This window comes from Lipotes vexillifer, unplaced genomic scaffold, assembly GCF_000442215.2.
Source record: "Lipotes vexillifer unplaced genomic scaffold, Lipotes_vexillifer_v1.1 scaffold329, whole genome shotgun sequence".
NCBI lineage: Eukaryota > Metazoa > Chordata > Mammalia > Artiodactyla > Lipotidae > Lipotes > Lipotes vexillifer.
In genome coordinates, this window is record NW_006774067.1 from 1,345,752 (window position 1) to 1,363,144 (window position 17,393).

Genomic DNA, 17,393 nt, shown 5'->3' on the forward strand with positions numbered 1-17,393 from the left:
AAAAGAGATATTTAGCTTATGTTGATGGGTTCAGGGAAAGACACCAGTGCCTCTGTAAGTCTTGATTTATTCTAAAGAATTACTATACTAGACATGATCCCTTAGTAGTCTTTAAACTGTAATAGTTTAAAACTGTATGTTGAGTCTAGGCTTCTTGCACTGATGTATATCAAATATTGTATAGTGTATATCTGAAATTGAATAACTTATGTGCATTGGCTTTTTAATGCCTATATGTGTTCAAATGTGGTAATTCTGAAATAATGACTATGTTTTTAAAGGGTTTGAAAGAGGAAAGGAAGACATTTCTCAAAACAAAGATGAATCTTCCCTTTCTATGTCAAAGAGCAAGGTAAGCATATTGTTGTCCTCAAATATATGATCACAACATTTTTCTAATATTTAAGATGAGTGAACTAACACTGAAATCCTATCAGATTTTTATGGGATGTTTTTATGTTGGTATATCTAAACCATGTAGTATATGTGAAAAAAGGCAAGTTCCCCTGGGGCTGATTTAGGTTCTGTTGGTTACTTGGAAATATAGCCTATTGGTAATCAGGGTTCTCTCCTGAGGGATATTGTTCTGGTATGTCTGCTATAGCAGTATATCTCAGACTGAAGTCTGAGGGTTCCATGTAGAGAAATAGAGATAGTCAGGGTTCATTGGGGTTTTTTGTTTTGTTTTTTTTTTTAATTTCTAAGTGTTTTGGGCTCATTCAAATGACAATCAAAACATGTACATTTTACCAGTTAAAGGCCAAACATCTCTTGCTATAATAGTGTGCAATTGAAAGGCACTTTCTTAGAATAAGACACAGTTCCCTAAATTAGTAATTTTCAAATGAGATGCTTGTACATATTCTTAAGTCTGTTGAGAATTTTTTCTTCAAGAGTACTATTCAAATTTGAAAAGTATTGTATGATGCATTGACTTTCCTATGGGTTTGTAATGCACTAGATTTTCTATAATTTGTCAATGGATTTGACTTTTGACTGTTATTTCTGGTCAGGTTTAGTAGCAGGAGAAGCTTTTATGTTTGTGGAATCAAACTTCAATGACTGTAAGAAAATCTCTTTCTTTCTTTCTTTATTTATTTATGGCTGCATTGGGTCTTTGTTGCTGCACGCAGGCTTTCTCTAGTTGGGGTGAGCGAGGGCTGCTCTTCATTGCGGTGCGTGGGCTTCTCCTTGCGGTGGCTTCTCTTGTTGCAGAGCACAGGATCTAGGCACGTGGACTTCAGTAGTTGTGGCTCGCGGGCTCTAGAGCGCAGGCTCAGTAGTTGTGGCACACGGGCTTAGTTGCTCTGCGGCATGTGGGATCTTCCCAGACCAGGGCTCGAACCCGTGTCCCCTGTACTGGCAGGCAGATTCTTAACCACTGTGCCACCAGCGGAGTCCGAAAATCTGTTTCTTAAACTAGTAAATTCTCTGCTATTCTCGGCTGTAGGCTTGGCTTGTAAAACCCTACATATTTTGTTCCTGTTCTTGTGAGTGATTGAGAGGATTCCATGATATATTTTTTATCATATTCCATGATATGCTTTACACAGATTTTATTCACACTTAACTTTTCAAGTATTCATTACATAAAGGTCCATCATGTACTTATATGTATATAAGTACATAAGGTGAAAATTTAGTAGGACTTTGTATGTATATAACATATGCATGAGAAATACCTTTATCATTTCATATGAGATGCATAATGAGGAGATGATTTATCTTGGTTCTGCCATGGTTAGAAATACAATGAAATTTATGGAATTTTAAAAACCTATTTTCAAGCAGTTAATACCAGAATTGGTGAATGTATGGAATAGTGGTATTCCTACTCAGAACCCTAAACTCCAGATCTACCTACCACAGCCAATCTACATGTAGTCTCTAAATGGGAGGGTGAGGGAGGGGCAGGAGGGGTAGGGAGGGCTGGGAGCCTGAAAAGCAAGTTTACATACCTTAATGAAGCAGTGTGCATTAATAAATAAAAGGAAACACAGGCTGCACCTTGAGTACAATAGCACCTAGTTGTGTATGAACCTTAAAATTAATTAAAATTAAATAAAATTAGAAATTTGGTTCCTCATTTACACTAGCCACATCTCAATAGCTCACTAGCCACATATAGCTAGTGGCTACCATATTGGACTTCTCAGATATAGAATATTTCTGTTATTCAGAAAGTTCTACTGCACAGCAAGCATTCACTGCTTTAGGGTCAAAAAAGTGAGTTTGAATCTTGACTGTCATATAATACCTGTGACTTCTTAGATGCTAATTATAATGACATTAATAGCTACTTTGTACTAAGAGCTTGCTAAGTGTCTTTTTAACTCTCTTAAGGATACTAGAAGACAAGTATTATTGGCCCCATTTTATTAGTGAACAAACCGAAGCTTAGAGAAGTTAAATAACTCTCAAGGGTCAAAATGGTAGAGCTAGAATTCAAAGTGGCTTCAGTTTTCTTATCTGTACAAAAGAGGTAAGATCTAACTCTCAGATGGTGATGCTGTAAGTGCCTCATGAAGTACTTGATTAATAATAGGTGTTTGAGGATTCGTTTTTCTTACTTTGAATAAAGAACTACAGTGAATGAATAGGCTTCTTGACATGGTAACTATTTGGTGTAAGTAAAATTGTACTCATTCTGTTATTTTCCAAGAGCTGAATCTTATTGATTCTATCTTACCTTAGATTTAATCTTGGTTTATTCTGTTAGCTTAAGAGATACATAGTCACTAGTTTGTCCTTATATATTTTAACATATATTCCACTCTGTTGTTTTTCAGAACAATCCTAAAATTTATACATTTATCATCAAACCTTATTCTCATGGAATTCTGAAGGTTTTGTTCTCACCTAAGTAACTTTGGGAAGCAAAATCTTGTTATTCCTTCTATGATCGATCTGCATAACTGAGACCATTAAATAATTTTAACCTTATACTTTTATGAATTTGATGCAGAATGTATCAGTACTGTCATTCTGGTCAGTGAATTTACGGTATCCTTCTTCCCCCCAAACCCCGCCATTTTAAAAATAAAAGCAGTTCCTGTTTCTCATGCATCCTGTAAATGAGTGAATTGGAGAAATCAGCTAATCAGATCATCCCATCTTCCTTTTAGCATTTTAAAATAAATTTTTAATTGTCCATCTCCATGAAAGGAATTGCTAGCATGAATAATATTTCTAGTGGGATAAAAGGAATGCTATTACAAGGATAAGGGGTTTCTGAGCCGAGATCTTGACTTGATTCTCCAGCCATCAGTCTGCTTACCTGTAGGTTTGCTAAATCATCTACCTCTTGCTGTAAAAAATATATTTCCTTGGACATTAAAAAAAAACAAAACAAAACTTTCCAAATCAAAATATCTGATAGAGTCATAGTAACTTATCATTATTGTTATTATTCCTTATATCTGCAGTATTTTATAGTTTTCAAAGCAAGTCGAAAGTATTCTCATATGTTAATATTCCATTTATCTAAAGGTCATATTTATGTCAACACTTGCAATCTAGAGGATAGTCACAAACCTGAAACACAGTATACCAAGTACTGTATTAAACACATCATGCACACTACCTCATTTACCCCTCAAAGCAACCCTATGACTTGGAGGGAATATCCTTATTTTATAAATGAGTTTTATAACTAAGACTGGAAGAGATTGAATAACTTCCCATAGTTGCACAGCCCGTAAGGTATCATCATTAAAATAGTGGTCAGTAAGTTTATAAAAGGAGGAAACTTAGTTTAGTAAAATATTTCCAACAAAAAAAACAGTTTATGATTCTTGGTATTTAAAAGGTAACTTGTTGATTCAGAAAACTTTGGTAGTATTTCATTAAAAAGACTATAGAACTTGGTCACTGGATCCTTTTTTTTTTTTTTTCAGAACTAGCTACACAGTATGGCAAGGATTCCTTGAAGTATGTGTGCTGTAGTTTACCAAGCTCATGTGACAGCCATCTGGCCTGCTGGTCCCTTATATACTAGAATCGTTTAGGAATCTCCAAGCCAGATCTTGTCATGTCTAGGGAAATAGATTTCCTGTTGTTCATAAAGATAAGTCTTAAATTTGAGTCTAAGGTTCTATGAACAGTTTTTAAAAGGTGAGAAATAAATGTGATGAGATGGCTAAGAGCATGAGACTGAGAATTAGGCACACCAGAGTACAAATCCCAGATCGTCTACTTACGACTCTGTGACTTTGAGAAGTTATTTAATCTGTTAGTCTTAGTTTCTTTATTAGCAAAAGGAGGAACTACAACTATCTCATAAGGTTGCTTTCGAGGATTAAATGAAGCAGAACATATAAAGTACTTACATAGTACTTGGTAAAGAGTTAAACAGTCATTCATTTTCATTAACTTTTAAGCTAATATTATTAGTATTCTTCACTTAATAGTATCTAAAAAGTACATTATAATACACATTTTCCTGTTAAGCTGTGGGAAATAGAAACCATTATATTCCTCTGACAGTAGCCATGTCATCTTTGAGTTTCCAGTGGCAAGGAGAGGACAGAGAGACCTGTTTGGCTTGAGGACTTTTGTGGAATGGTTTTAGTATCACAATATATCCTATCATCATGGGAGTAAGCAATATGATGTTTCAAGTCCAGTTCTCAAAGGAGTAACTTCAACAAAAATTTAATTAGGTTAATCCCCACCTTCTACACTGAGTGTAGTTTGCAGTTCCCTTCCAGTTCAGCCAGTTATTACCATCAACATAATAATTCGTATTTTGTACTAAGTAGCGGAGGCATTTTTAGGAGAGATGAGCTGCAAATGCTAGTTTCATTTTCATTTTATTAATTCCAAAGGTATTTATTGAGCCCTTCCTTTTCCCCAGGTGATAGCTGGCTATAATTGATGAATAAACATGGTCCCTGTCCTCATGGATCTTAAAATTGAGTGAGGGAGTTTGTACCCAAAGTTTTTCATCCTTGATCACATCTAGTGATATTATGTAGATCTGGCCATTAAACACTTGAAAGCTACCATTTGGATCAAGCCCCATATACTTTCCTGGCACTGGGAGTAATGCTACAAACTTTAAGTACCTTCTCCCATGTCTAACAATAGGTAAAAATGAAAATCATAGAACAGTGAAGGAATATGTTTAATTTAATTGTTCCAGGATTTATAGAAGCAGCTTTTAGTTCTATGTTCTTCTACTCTGGTGGAAGAAAGTAGTCTCCTTGAAAGAGTACTGGATTAGGAGACCCGGGTTCTGATCCCTGCTGTTGATTGATTGTTTAGAAAATCAACGTCCCTGAGCCTGCCTTTCATGATTTGTAAAATGGAGATAAAACCACTTGTTATGCCTATTTTTCAAGGTTCTTATGAGGATCAAATTGAAATATCAAGTATAAACAAAGTCTGGAAACAAGTTTAAGACATTAATAATAATTTAGGGGCACTGGATAGTTAGGAAGAAGTAGGTGCTAGGAATATTGATTTTTAAACACTGTACAACTTAGGGTGTTTCATTACTTGTTTCTGAAGATGTTTGTATTTATCCCCTTTGGAGAAGGAGTAGCAACAGGGCAATGTGTACAGCAACTTGCTAGAAGTTTTTTGTTTTTTAGAATATTTCAACTTAAAAAATTACACTGCTTTGGATACGTTTGTCCTAAGAATAAGTAAATAATTGTATTTTTCAGAAATACCCTGAAAAATAGAAGGCAGAGATTTACAAATGATCTTATTTAACCTCACATTGTAAATTAATTTATTGATAAGTTTTTATTTTTGTGGCTTTAATGTGGATTAGTTTTCAAGCGCAAATGCTGTAAAGGGAAAATCAGTATTGGAAAATTGACATTTGCCTAAATCACAGCAATGAATGGGAAGAATGTCACAAACATAGTTTTAACATTAGTTTTTATGTGCCATATGTGTGTGTAGAATAAGTGGCGATTTTAATTATTATTTCTCTTTTCTTCATTTCCATGTAATTTCAGTCTGAATCTAAACTTTATAATGGCTCGGAGAAGGATAGTTCAGCTTCAAGCAAGCTTACAAAAAAAGAATCTCTCAAGGTTAGTTTCCACAGTTATGAAATAAGATAAAGAAATAAGTATTTGTAATCCTAAAGGAAGAAAAAAAATATTAATGTTTGTATGGTATGCTGGAGTCAACTGAAAAGACTCTTTGATGACTGTCCCAGTGCTACTCTGGCCCTCAGCTGGGGTGCGGGTGCTGAGGACTGGATATCTCTGCACAGCTGTACTTGAGTCAAGCATGCCACTGCATTATAGAACATAACGGGAAGCTCTGTTGCCCTTTGAAATTTGAGTTTACTGACTGCTAGATCATGGGCTGAATTTGGCCCACAGGTAATATATATTTTGTTTGACCTACACAGTGTTTTAAAAATTTGAGCCAACAATTACAAGTCCAGATTTCCAGCTTCTCCTAAGAAATAGGTTATACTGGGCCTGCCTTCCAGAATGGCCACAGATCCTGGAGTTTAAGGAACACATGCTTTCCAATTGATTCTTGATTCCCATATAATCTGTTTTGCCCCTCTTTTTTTCCATATCTGATCCTATACGTATCTGCATTTACAGTCTGTTATGCAGACTGTTATGAAATCTGTTAATTCAGATATGCATATTAACAAAGACCAAAGTCAAAACTTTTTGACTGTATAATTATTAAAATTTCTTGTGTGTATGTAGTCTCTTCACCATTAAATGCAACTAGGAAAATTTTGTGTTTTAGTTTATAAAAAGTCACTGATAGGTTATCTTCTCCCCTTCGTGAACAACAACAAAGCAATAAATAATAAGATTGCTTCACTGCTACTTTCCCAAATTATCTCAGGAGTGACTTATGAAGGGTAAAACTTTGATAATTTGAATGAACTAGTTTCAATGTTGTAGTTTCTTAGTTATTTATATCTTATATATTAGTGTCAGAAAAGAGAGAAAAATTGCCAGTCCTAAAAAACTACAGCATTGTTTGTGATATGAAAAACTGACATCAAAGTAGATTTCCATCAGTAAGAGAATATATTAAGAAAAATTATAGAAGTAGTATAGCATGGTGCTTAAAAGCATGTGTTTTAGAGCCAGGCTGCCTCTATTTGAATTCTGCCTCCATGAATTACTAACTATGAGATCCTGGGCAATTTACTCTCTGTGCCTCAGTTTTCTTATCTGTAAAATAAGGATAATGATAGTCCTACTTCCCAAGGTTATTGTGAGTATTAAATGAGGTAATACATGTAAAGTGCTTACAACAGTGACTGGTACGCAGAGTGTGTCCCGTAAATGTTACCTCTTATTATTTTATTCATACTGGGAATCCTATGTAGCAGTTAAAAGAATGAGGTAGACATGGAATGGAAAGAGAATTGAAATGCTCCAAAAAATATTGAATAGGAGAACCTTTTTTATGTGTTCAAAAATAAACACAAAAGTATATTTCTGTAGGTTGTGTACATAGAAGAGGCCTGAAAGGATAGTGTTTTCCTGAAGGTTAACAGTGATCAATTCTGGGAATCGGAGTAGGAGAGGGTATAATAAAAACGGCTTTTAGCTTTGTGTTGTTTGAAATTTTTACCATGAGTTTGTATTCATGTACTGTGTAATTTTAAAAACGTAAAATTCTTTAAAAATATGCAGAGAATTGGACTAGTGATCAGAAAAACTAGATCCTAACCTTGCTTTTCTAAAAATTTCTACCAGCTCTTAAAAAAAAAAAAAAAAAAAGGTCTGTCCTAAGATGCTAGAATTCTAAAAGAGGTTTAGAATTTTATTTTAGAGTGTAAATTTTTTTACATACTATGGAGCTAAAAAATTGGAGAGAAATTGCCTATTTCTAATGAATTTTTAATTTTTCTATCATTTCTGTAAAATAGGTACAGAAGAAAAATTACCGAGAAGAAAAGAAAAGAGCCACAAAGGAGTTACTCAGTACAATCACAGATCCCTCTGTTATTGTTATGGCTGATTGGTTGAAGGTCAGTTTGTATTTATTGACTCTTGAATTCAAATGCTGGATATTTACCAACTGGAATAGGAAAGCCCAGAGTGCACCTAAAAGCCTGCAAGACAAAAACATCTAGGTTGATTGTTTTTCACTGATGAAGAAACTATTAATTGTATCCCAGAGGATCTATGTTCCAGTCTTAATGGAGAGAAGAAACCATAATGTTGTCTCTCTTGACAATACATCAAATATGGATAGCAGTTCTTTTAAAAAGGCGTTTTGATTTGTGTGACATGATATAGTCTAATCCAGGGGTCACCAACCCCCGGACCATGGACCAATACCGGTCTGCGGCCTGTTAGGAACCGGGCCGCACAGCAGGAGGTGAGCGGCGGACGAGCGAAGCTTCATCTGCCGCTCCCCATCGCTTGTGCTACCACCTGAACCATCCCCCCTCTTTGTGGAAAAATTGTCTTCCACAAAACCGGTCCCTGGTGCCAGAAAGGTTGGGGACCACTGGTCTCATTGATGTCCTGTAAAGAAATATTTTGTTTGCTGTTCAAATTACCATTTAGTATTATTGTAGACTTGGTATATTTGCATTTTGGAGAAGATATGAGACAAAGTTAGTGTAAAAGTTACCATTTGAAAAGCATTAATTTGCAGAACAACATACATATTGCTGTTTCTATTCCTTATTCTTTTAGCCTCTGGTTATTTCCACTTATTTTTATTTTCTGTCATCTTAGTCACTCTATCCTCTTTATCATTCTTATCTGTAGGATATTTGGTAGGAATATTTTAGCCTAACGCTAACTTTGAGAATGGTCTTGTAAGACCCTGACTCCCAGGAAGTTTTAGTACATGACTTTCACCTAAAAATCACCCCAGCATTGAAAGCTTTTCACCTTCCCCAAGGGTAGGTACAACCTCCAACCTAAAATCCTTATGGGATCTGTCATGGAAGTTTTCTTACTAAAATAGAAGTCTAGTGATAGTTTCCTTGATAGTTCAAGTAACACGGGGGTCTTCTTCGATATTATTTTGAAAACACCTTCTGACTTATATTGGCTCTACTTACTAAGTCTTTAAGCTCCATGTCCTATACTAGGAAAGTATATTTTAATGGCCCCTGACCTGGCCAGGAAGGTTAGGAAAACCATTCTACTTGGTACATTGTTTTGAAATTGTTGATGCAGTCTCCCACTAGAATTTAAGTTCCTCAGAAGCAGGAGTCATGCTGTTTTCACATTTATTTCCAGTGCTTGCTATTTAGTAGCTTAACAAACATACATCTAGTGAATTTAAAGTGTACACTTTATGGAAATTTTAGATTAAAATACCCTATTTGCCTCTGTTTGGTTAGTATCTTGTGGAGCAGAGAAACAAAGGTTTACTTCTTAAATAAACTTATATTTTTGTAGATTCGTGGTACTCTAAAGAGCTGGACCAAATTGTGGTGTGTGTTGAAACCTGGTGTGCTACTGATCTATAAAACCCAAAAAAATGGTCAATGGGTAGGAACAGTCCTTCTGAATGCCTGTGAGATCATTGAGCGTCCATCAAAAAAGGATGGCTTTTGTTTTAAACTTTTCCATCCTTTGGAGCAGTCCATTTGGGCAGTGAAGGTAAGTAAGCACTTGTTATATAGGTGAGAGGTAAAGATGACAATCTATAAGTAGAACTGAGATAAATCAATGAATGATTAATGATTGCTGTCCTCTGCCAGAACTTATAAATTTGTTTTTGTCTTCAATCACATTATTCCTCTTTCTGTTTCTACCCACGATGAAATGTGCACCAAAATGCTTAGTTTACCTTTAAGATCTAATTTAAAAATTTCTCCAGAAAATGCTTCCCAAATTTATATTGTACCTTATTATCTCTTGTCTGTAGGGATTGTTTGTACTGTTGTTTTACTTTGCAATTACCAGCTTTGCTTTGTAATATTGTATCCTGTTTACTGTGAGTGTTCTTCTCTTTATCAAATTGTCAGACTCCCTAGAACAGAAGCTGCCATTTATTTTGGTGGTCTTTCCTGTAGTGATGTAAATATGTGATAGGAAGCCTATAAGCAGAAGCAGTCCTACATATTTTTGAGAGGCAGCTTTCTTTGAAGATGGAGCTCTAATGCTTTTATAACTAAAAAGCATTACCGTGGTCACTCCTTGTTTTAAAAACAAACAATCAAGAAAATAGAAATGCTCTATTTGATAAACTATTATACTAAGGAATTCTACAAACAGTAGACAGGCAGTACATGCTAACTGAATAAATGAGTCTAGCTTAAGTTTTTACAAAGCGATCATTGTTTTAGTTTCTAAAGTCAGTTACGCTTGAATAAAGGTTTTAGGACTCCTCCTTTAGGTAAACAACCTAATTGAGATTAGAACTAAAAGTAGCTTCAGCTTTTTAATTTGTTGGGTATTGCTTAATTAGGCAATATACAGACACCTAGGAAAAGACCTGGACTTTTAACCTTTATTTCAGTAGTGTGGAATCATAGCAGGAATAAATTTAGGATTACAGAGTTAGTTTTATTCTGAGATTATATACTTCCCACAGGGGAAAGAATTTAACCCATGAAACCTCTGGTACTTATGTATCATGTCATTCTGAAGTGAAAAAAAATTACTTTCAGAATCTTTTATATGTATATTATTTATTCCTTACTACTATTTTTAGGCATTGTAAGAATTATAATGAATTTTTAAGTCATTAAAAGATACTTACAATGTCAAGTTATTTCATTCCAGATATTGGTGGGAGGGAAATTTGTACAGTTATACGAACATCAGAATATTCTTCACAAGCAAAACCTACTTAGGACATTGTTTAAGCAGCTTAAAAGTCAGTGTCTATGCTTAGGAAAGAGTAATGTTTATAAATTTTTACTTTGTGTCAGGGACTCTTTTCAGCATGTTATATGGAATCTGTTTTTAATTCTCATACCTGTAAGGTACGAGATAAGGAGGATACAAATGTCCTGTAAGGAGGATACAAATTTCCCCCATTACCCAGATAAAGAGATTGAGGCCTAAAGAGGTTACTTAAGTAATTTTTCTAGTATGGAATCAAGATTGAAACCCAGGCAGTCTGACTCAAGGTCCTACTCTATTACTGGTTCTAGGAACTAGACCATAAATTATAAAGCCATTTGAAAATACCCAAGGGATATTATAGGATTTGTTAAAATCTTATTGATTTGTTTCTACTTTTTTCACTTTAAATGTCCATCTTTACTTCCTAATGTTTATCCTTCTTAAAATCCATTTTATTCTTTGATCTGACAACTTAAAAAATTATTTTTCCCTGGACCTAGTAAAAATTCATTTCTCTTTTTCTTATAAGTTTCCAGCTGTTTCTTTAGGCTTCCAGAAATTTAGTATTTCTCATCTAATAGTTTCTGTAGTATGGAAATTCTCTGTTAAATTAAAATTTGGTCTCGTATGGGAAATTTTAGGTTTCTCTTTAATATAGTGAACAATATGCAGAGGTAATGCTTAATGTTAACTATAAGTTCAGTTTTCTGGTAAGGAGGTAAATTTTGTGGAAGAGGAAATCTTTCCTCAGTACTTAACATTTGCTTTCTTAAGAAGCATGAAATTAAAGCTTGTTTGTTTTTAAAAATTATAATCCATGCCTCAGATTATTACAGATAATTATGAATAATATAAAGTTGAGATCTCATAATACTGTACACCATTTATTTTGTTTATTCTGCTTTTAAGGGTCCAAAAGGTGAAGCAGTTGGGTCCATAACTCAGCCCTTACCTAGCAGTTATTTGATCATCCGAGCTACTTCAGAGTCAGATGGTAAATACAAATGATGGATTGGATTTTGGTCCTTATTTTTAAGGGTCACTTAAAAATATACTATATGCTTTTATAGATCTATACTTTTATAGATCGCTACATTCTCCTTTGGGAAATCTGCATTTAGTATGGAATTTGCAGCAGAGGTTATTATAATCATAAATTGCCTAGAACACTAAATATATCATCAACTTGGTTGACAAATGGGGAAATCTAATAGGAAGGAAGCATTATATAATTGAGTGATAAACTAGCAGCCTGGAGTTTTCTTCTTCATCCTTTATTGACATATTAACACCTTTTTGACTTGATTAGTATTCTCTGTGGTAACTCATTAAGTTTTGTCATTTTAGAAGTACATTTAATACTATTTATATTTTATCATTAAATATTAACATGACACTATATACACTATTTTGTTTTTGTTTTTTTGCATAAGACATTCAAACACAAACGTCTATTCTGTACTTTATTACTTAATACTTAATTCCTGAAACAAATATAGGGAGGGTATAATTTGTATGAAAGCAAGGTAACTTTAAAACTTTAATGATTGATAATGGATTTTTTCTTCACTTTTATGTTTTATAGTGTAGACTAGCTTAGCCTAGGGAATCATGTAGCCTTCTAAACTTTACTTTCACTAGATGATTATTTTTTAACTTAAAATATCATAGGCATGAGCTTTCATTATGAAAACGATTTATGTGGCTGATATTGCCACCATATCTTGAAACAAATGTATATGACTTTTAAGAGCAATTAACATTTTTTTCCTACTAGTACTGTTCTAAATTTTAATTAAAAAAAATAAAGTCATTGGGGGGAGGGATAAATTGGGAGTTTGGGGATTGACATATACACACTATTATATTTACAATAGATAACCAACAAGGACCTACTGCTGAGCACTGTTGAGCACTGGGAACTCTGCTCAATATTCTGTAATAACCTAAATGGGAAAAAAAATTTCAGAAAGAATAGATATATGTATATGTATAACTGGATCACTTTGCTGTGCACCTGAAACACAACATTGTAAATCAACTATAGTCAAATATAAACAAAAATTAAAATACATAGGGAGAGTCAACCACACACACACAAAATTAAGTTATTAATGTTTCTACTAACTAATATGGCAGTTAATAACAGTACTAGACAGGTATTTTTCTGACTTAAAATTTGGGTGCTAAACCTGGGATAGATGTCCTGTCAACAACAAAATATTATTTTAGATAGTTTGTTTATAGTAGAAACATAATCCCTTAGGTATATTTCATGTACCTTTTTGGTACCTTCAGTTATTCTACATGTTAATGTTTGAAGCTTTTAAAAATAAAGTACATTTATTTTAGATTAGATGTATTTTCTAATGTGTGTTAATGCTATTTATTTACCAGTGGTTTCTAGATATTTAGAATGTAAAAAGCACTTATTAAACTGAAAAATTGCATTAAGACATCCTGGCAGGACTTTATATTCTAATTAATTTTTACACTGCATGTTTCTGAGAGAAATAATAGTATGTTTAAAAGTTATCAGTGTTAAATTAAGATGGATGCTAGTTTTTCTAGTTTCTTGAATTATACTATTTATGAATCTGTCTTCTTCTAGGAAGGTGCTGGATGGATGCTTTGGAGTTGGCTTTGAAATGTTCTAGTCTTCTTAAACGTACAATGATCAGGGAAGGAAAGGAACATGACCTGAGCATCTCATCAGAGAGCACACATGTGACTTTGTATGGCTTATTACGTGCTAACAGTCTCCACAGTGGTGATAACTTCCAGTAAGTAGATATTGCCACTAATTTGGTGATTATTTTCGACACTGTGTTATTCACTAGGTTAGTTGGCAGGCCTAGAATTTTTGTATTGTATCTAGGATTGAAACTTAGCTGTCTTTAAACCCCTATGGCCTGGTTTAAAATTTGTTGAGTTGCTATGGTGAGGTATAGAAAGTTATTTCCTTGATTCCAGCTAATATGAATTACTTGTTCTTTCCTAAATACAACCATGCTAACTACCTTGTCTTTGTGCCTGGTGCTCCGTCAATTGAGAATGACCTCTAGTCCTCCTTGCTCTTTTCTTCCGTCATACTCCTGTGTTTTCTTCAAGGCCAATCTCAATCTCAAATACTATGTCATATGTGAAGCCTTTCTTTGCCTCATAAAAATGAGATGTAATCCGTCCTTCTACTTTTGTTCTATTAGCACTTTTTTGTTTTTTCTATAATGGACTTGACTTATTCTACCTGGTATTTGTGGAATTCTCCTATTATATTGTGTTTCAAATTGGAACTGTATCCTATTTGTGGTTTTTTTTTTCCCCTGAAGCATTCATTGTAGTTCATACTAAAAAAAATTTTCTTCAAGGAAACGAAGGTTGAGGTTCAGATCTCTTCTGTTGCTTTGCAGGAAAAATAGACTTCCGCTTTTCCTGCCTGGCCCCAGCCCTCAGCTAGCTTCTCTGCAGACACTTATTTCTGTCAGCATTGACGTTACCCTCCTCAAAGTTAGACTGCTTCTCTCCTTGCTTCCCTGTAAGCGGAGCTGAACTTTTTTTTTTTTTTTTTTTTTATCCTTCTGTTTGACTCTTTTTCTTTACTCTCTTTTAAAACCGCCATAAATAAATAAATAAATAAAAACACCATTACCTTATCTTTTACATCCTTTCTTTGCAGATCTATAATCTGGAGCTTTATTTTATCCTAGTGTAGGAGTCTGAATGGGATAGGATGAGGGGGAGGGAGGTGCACCTGATATAGGAATGGGTTTTTGTTGGGGCCTTTTCCCCTGGTATTATAGAATACCAGGTAATCCTTAAATACTCTTATTTGGGGATCTTAAAATTCATCTGCTTCACGTATTTATTCATTAAAAAATTTTGAGTCTCTTTTTTGTGCAAGATACCATACACTTTTCTTTGTAATTCACCACATTGTGAATAGGAAAATGAATCAGATATGATCCTAAATTTGAATCCAGTATAACAGTTTACTAGCTATGTAATCCTAGAGAGATGTTTTGTTTTGTTTTGCTTGAAAGCGATAAAATGCCAGGCAACTATAAATAGTAGGAAGAAAAGAATGACATAAACAACCAAAGGAGAGATGTCTTAGGGTAATATAGGATCAGGAGAATTTGGAGGATGAAAACATAATATCCAGCTAGGGAATCAGGGAGAGGATCAATATAACAGGTTTTACCATTAAGTAGAATCAACATATGAACACGTTCATTTGGATATATGACAGAAAATGAGCTAGGAACTGATGATGCAGAGATGAGGAAGGATGGGAGCCTACCTTCGAGACTTAGAATCTCCTTGGATGTAAGAGACAGGAAACGGGTAAGGTTAAAAAAAGATTACCAAGTTTTAAGCCTGAGTGACTGGGAAGATGATAAAAAATTTTTAAAAGGACCATATTTGGGAGGTAATATATTAAATATTGGACATGTTGAGGATGCAGTGGTCCCAGTGTATATAGATGTGGTCAACGAAGCATTTAAAAACGTGAATCTGAAGCTTATTCTTCCATGCATGGGAAATCATCAAACAGAAATCATCAAATAGAAATGATGAAGTCTTGAAACTGGACAGGTTGCCAAAGGGGAGAGAGGATAAAACAAAATAAAAGAGAAAATAAAAACCAGATTGTGAGTGATTAAGGAGAGACTAGATGGTAAGAAAGCAAAGACAGCAATATATGATTGTAAAGGAAAAAAAAGAAAATAAGTATTCTAAAAAATGACTTTCTGTTAGAAGTTGTCTGATTAAAATCCAAATATAAGAAGATTTTGGAAAAATAGAGACTAAAAGAGAATCAAATAGGACTACTCTGCTCTGTTAAACTTATCTCAGCATTGTTAAAATGTCAATTATTATATATAGCGGCACCATGTATTCATTTGTAAAGTACTTTACAATTTTTTTATACCAAATGAAACCCACAGATACTTGCTTAAATGAGAAATTTCTAAAAAAATGTTTGATTCTGGAAGTGATTTTTTTAAAAAAATTGTTTCCTTTTTGTGCAGATTAGTAACCCTAGTCTTGTAAGTAAGAATAAGGTTGGGTATGGCAGCTTAACAATTTTAGGCCATAGGTTTCATTTCCTTAAGCTGAAATTTCCATTTCCAGTTCTCCATAGAGTTTTTTTTTCAAGGCTAATCCTATCCAGTTGTTTTTTTTTCTTTCTTTTGGCTCCGTTGGGTCTTTGTTGCTGCGCATGGGCCTTCTCTGGTTGCGGTGAGCGGGGGCTACTCTTCGTTGTGGTGCGCAGGCTTCTCATTTTGGTGGCCTCTCGTTGCGGAGCACTGGCTCTAGGTGTGCAGTCTTCAGTAGTTGCGGAGCGCGGGCTCTAGGGTGAAGGCTCAGTAGTTGTGGCACAGGGGCTCAGTAGTTGTGGCTCGCGGGCTCTAGAATGCAGGCTCAGTAGTTGTGGCGCATAGGCTTCATTGCTCTGCGGCATGTGGGATCTTCCCGAACCAGGGATCAAACCCATGTCTCCTGCATTGACAGGCAGATTCCTAACCACTGTGCCACCAAGGAAGTCCTCAGTCCACTATTAAATCGATATAATTACCTTATACATTTCTCCTTTTATTTTTGGACTTATTATGAGTGACTTTGGAGACCTTTACAGGTAGAAAGTCATAATTCATTTGCGTTCACTTGAGAATCTAGTGGTCTTGTCTTGAAGTTTTTCTTTAGACCAGAAGTGATAAGTTGATTCAAGTGATGATGTTTGTAAAACTAAGAAAAAAATCTAGCAAGAAATAGTCTAAACTTTTGCTTTTGGAAAATTTTAGACCTAAAGGATAGAGAAGCAAAGAGCTCAGAGTGTCATCTTTTAGCATGATCCAGGTTTTAATTTAATTTCTCTGTGCCTCCATTTATTAATCTGTGAAGTGAGAGTAATAATTTTACTTATAGGACTATTTTATGATTAAATGAGTTAAACTATATAAAACACTTAGAATGGTACCCTGCACATAGTAAGTTCTCAGTAAGTGTTACATATCCTTCTTATTTATAAATTAAATATTCTTAACCTCCTTTATCCTTCCTCCTAATAATTCTTTCTCTTAAGGTTAAATGATAGTGAAATTGAACGACAGCATTTTAAGGACCAAGATATGTATTCTGATAAATCTGATAAAGAAAATGATCAAGAGCATGATGAGTCTGACAATGAGGTGATGGGGAAAAGTGAAGAAAGTGACACAGATACATCAGAAAGGCAAGATGACTCATACATTGAACCTGAGCCTGTTGAGCCTTTAAAGGAGACTACCTACACTGAACAGAGCCATGAAGAACTCGGAGAGGTAACAGTCTGTGATTTTCAGAGATTTTGGTTTTCTAATTCTTGGAAATTTACAGATGAAACTGAAGATATTTGTATGACCTATTGCTTCTTCTCCTGAAAGAGAATAGTATTTATATAATACCTATTTTATTTTAAAAGTTGCATACATATGAATGTATCAAGATTTATAAACAATTAAACACATATACTCGCACAAATAGCAATATATTCTATTAAATTTAGAGTTTACATCTTCAGGTTTGCTTTTGAAATAAGATACTCCTTGATGTTATTGCCAGGTACAAAGTAAATTGTAGGGA

At 34.4% G+C, this 17,393-nt stretch overlaps 1 protein-coding gene across 1 annotated transcript in view; it reads left to right on the plus strand.

Moving 5' to 3' along the window:
- Nucleotides 1-17,393, plus strand: part of OSBPL8 (oxysterol binding protein like 8) — a 128,294-nt gene that overhangs the window by 68,895 nt on the left and 42,006 nt on the right. Inside the window, exons 4-10 of the mRNA XM_007448751.1 lie at nucleotides 282-352; nucleotides 5,970-6,047; nucleotides 7,874-7,975; nucleotides 9,369-9,572; nucleotides 11,676-11,760; nucleotides 13,378-13,549; nucleotides 16,855-17,092. Of these exons, the coding sequence (XP_007448813.1) occupies nucleotides 282-352; nucleotides 5,970-6,047; nucleotides 7,874-7,975; nucleotides 9,369-9,572; nucleotides 11,676-11,760; nucleotides 13,378-13,549; nucleotides 16,855-17,092 (950 nt within the window). The remainder of the gene's footprint in view (nucleotides 1-281; nucleotides 353-5,969; nucleotides 6,048-7,873; nucleotides 7,976-9,368; nucleotides 9,573-11,675; nucleotides 11,761-13,377; nucleotides 13,550-16,854; nucleotides 17,093-17,393) is intronic.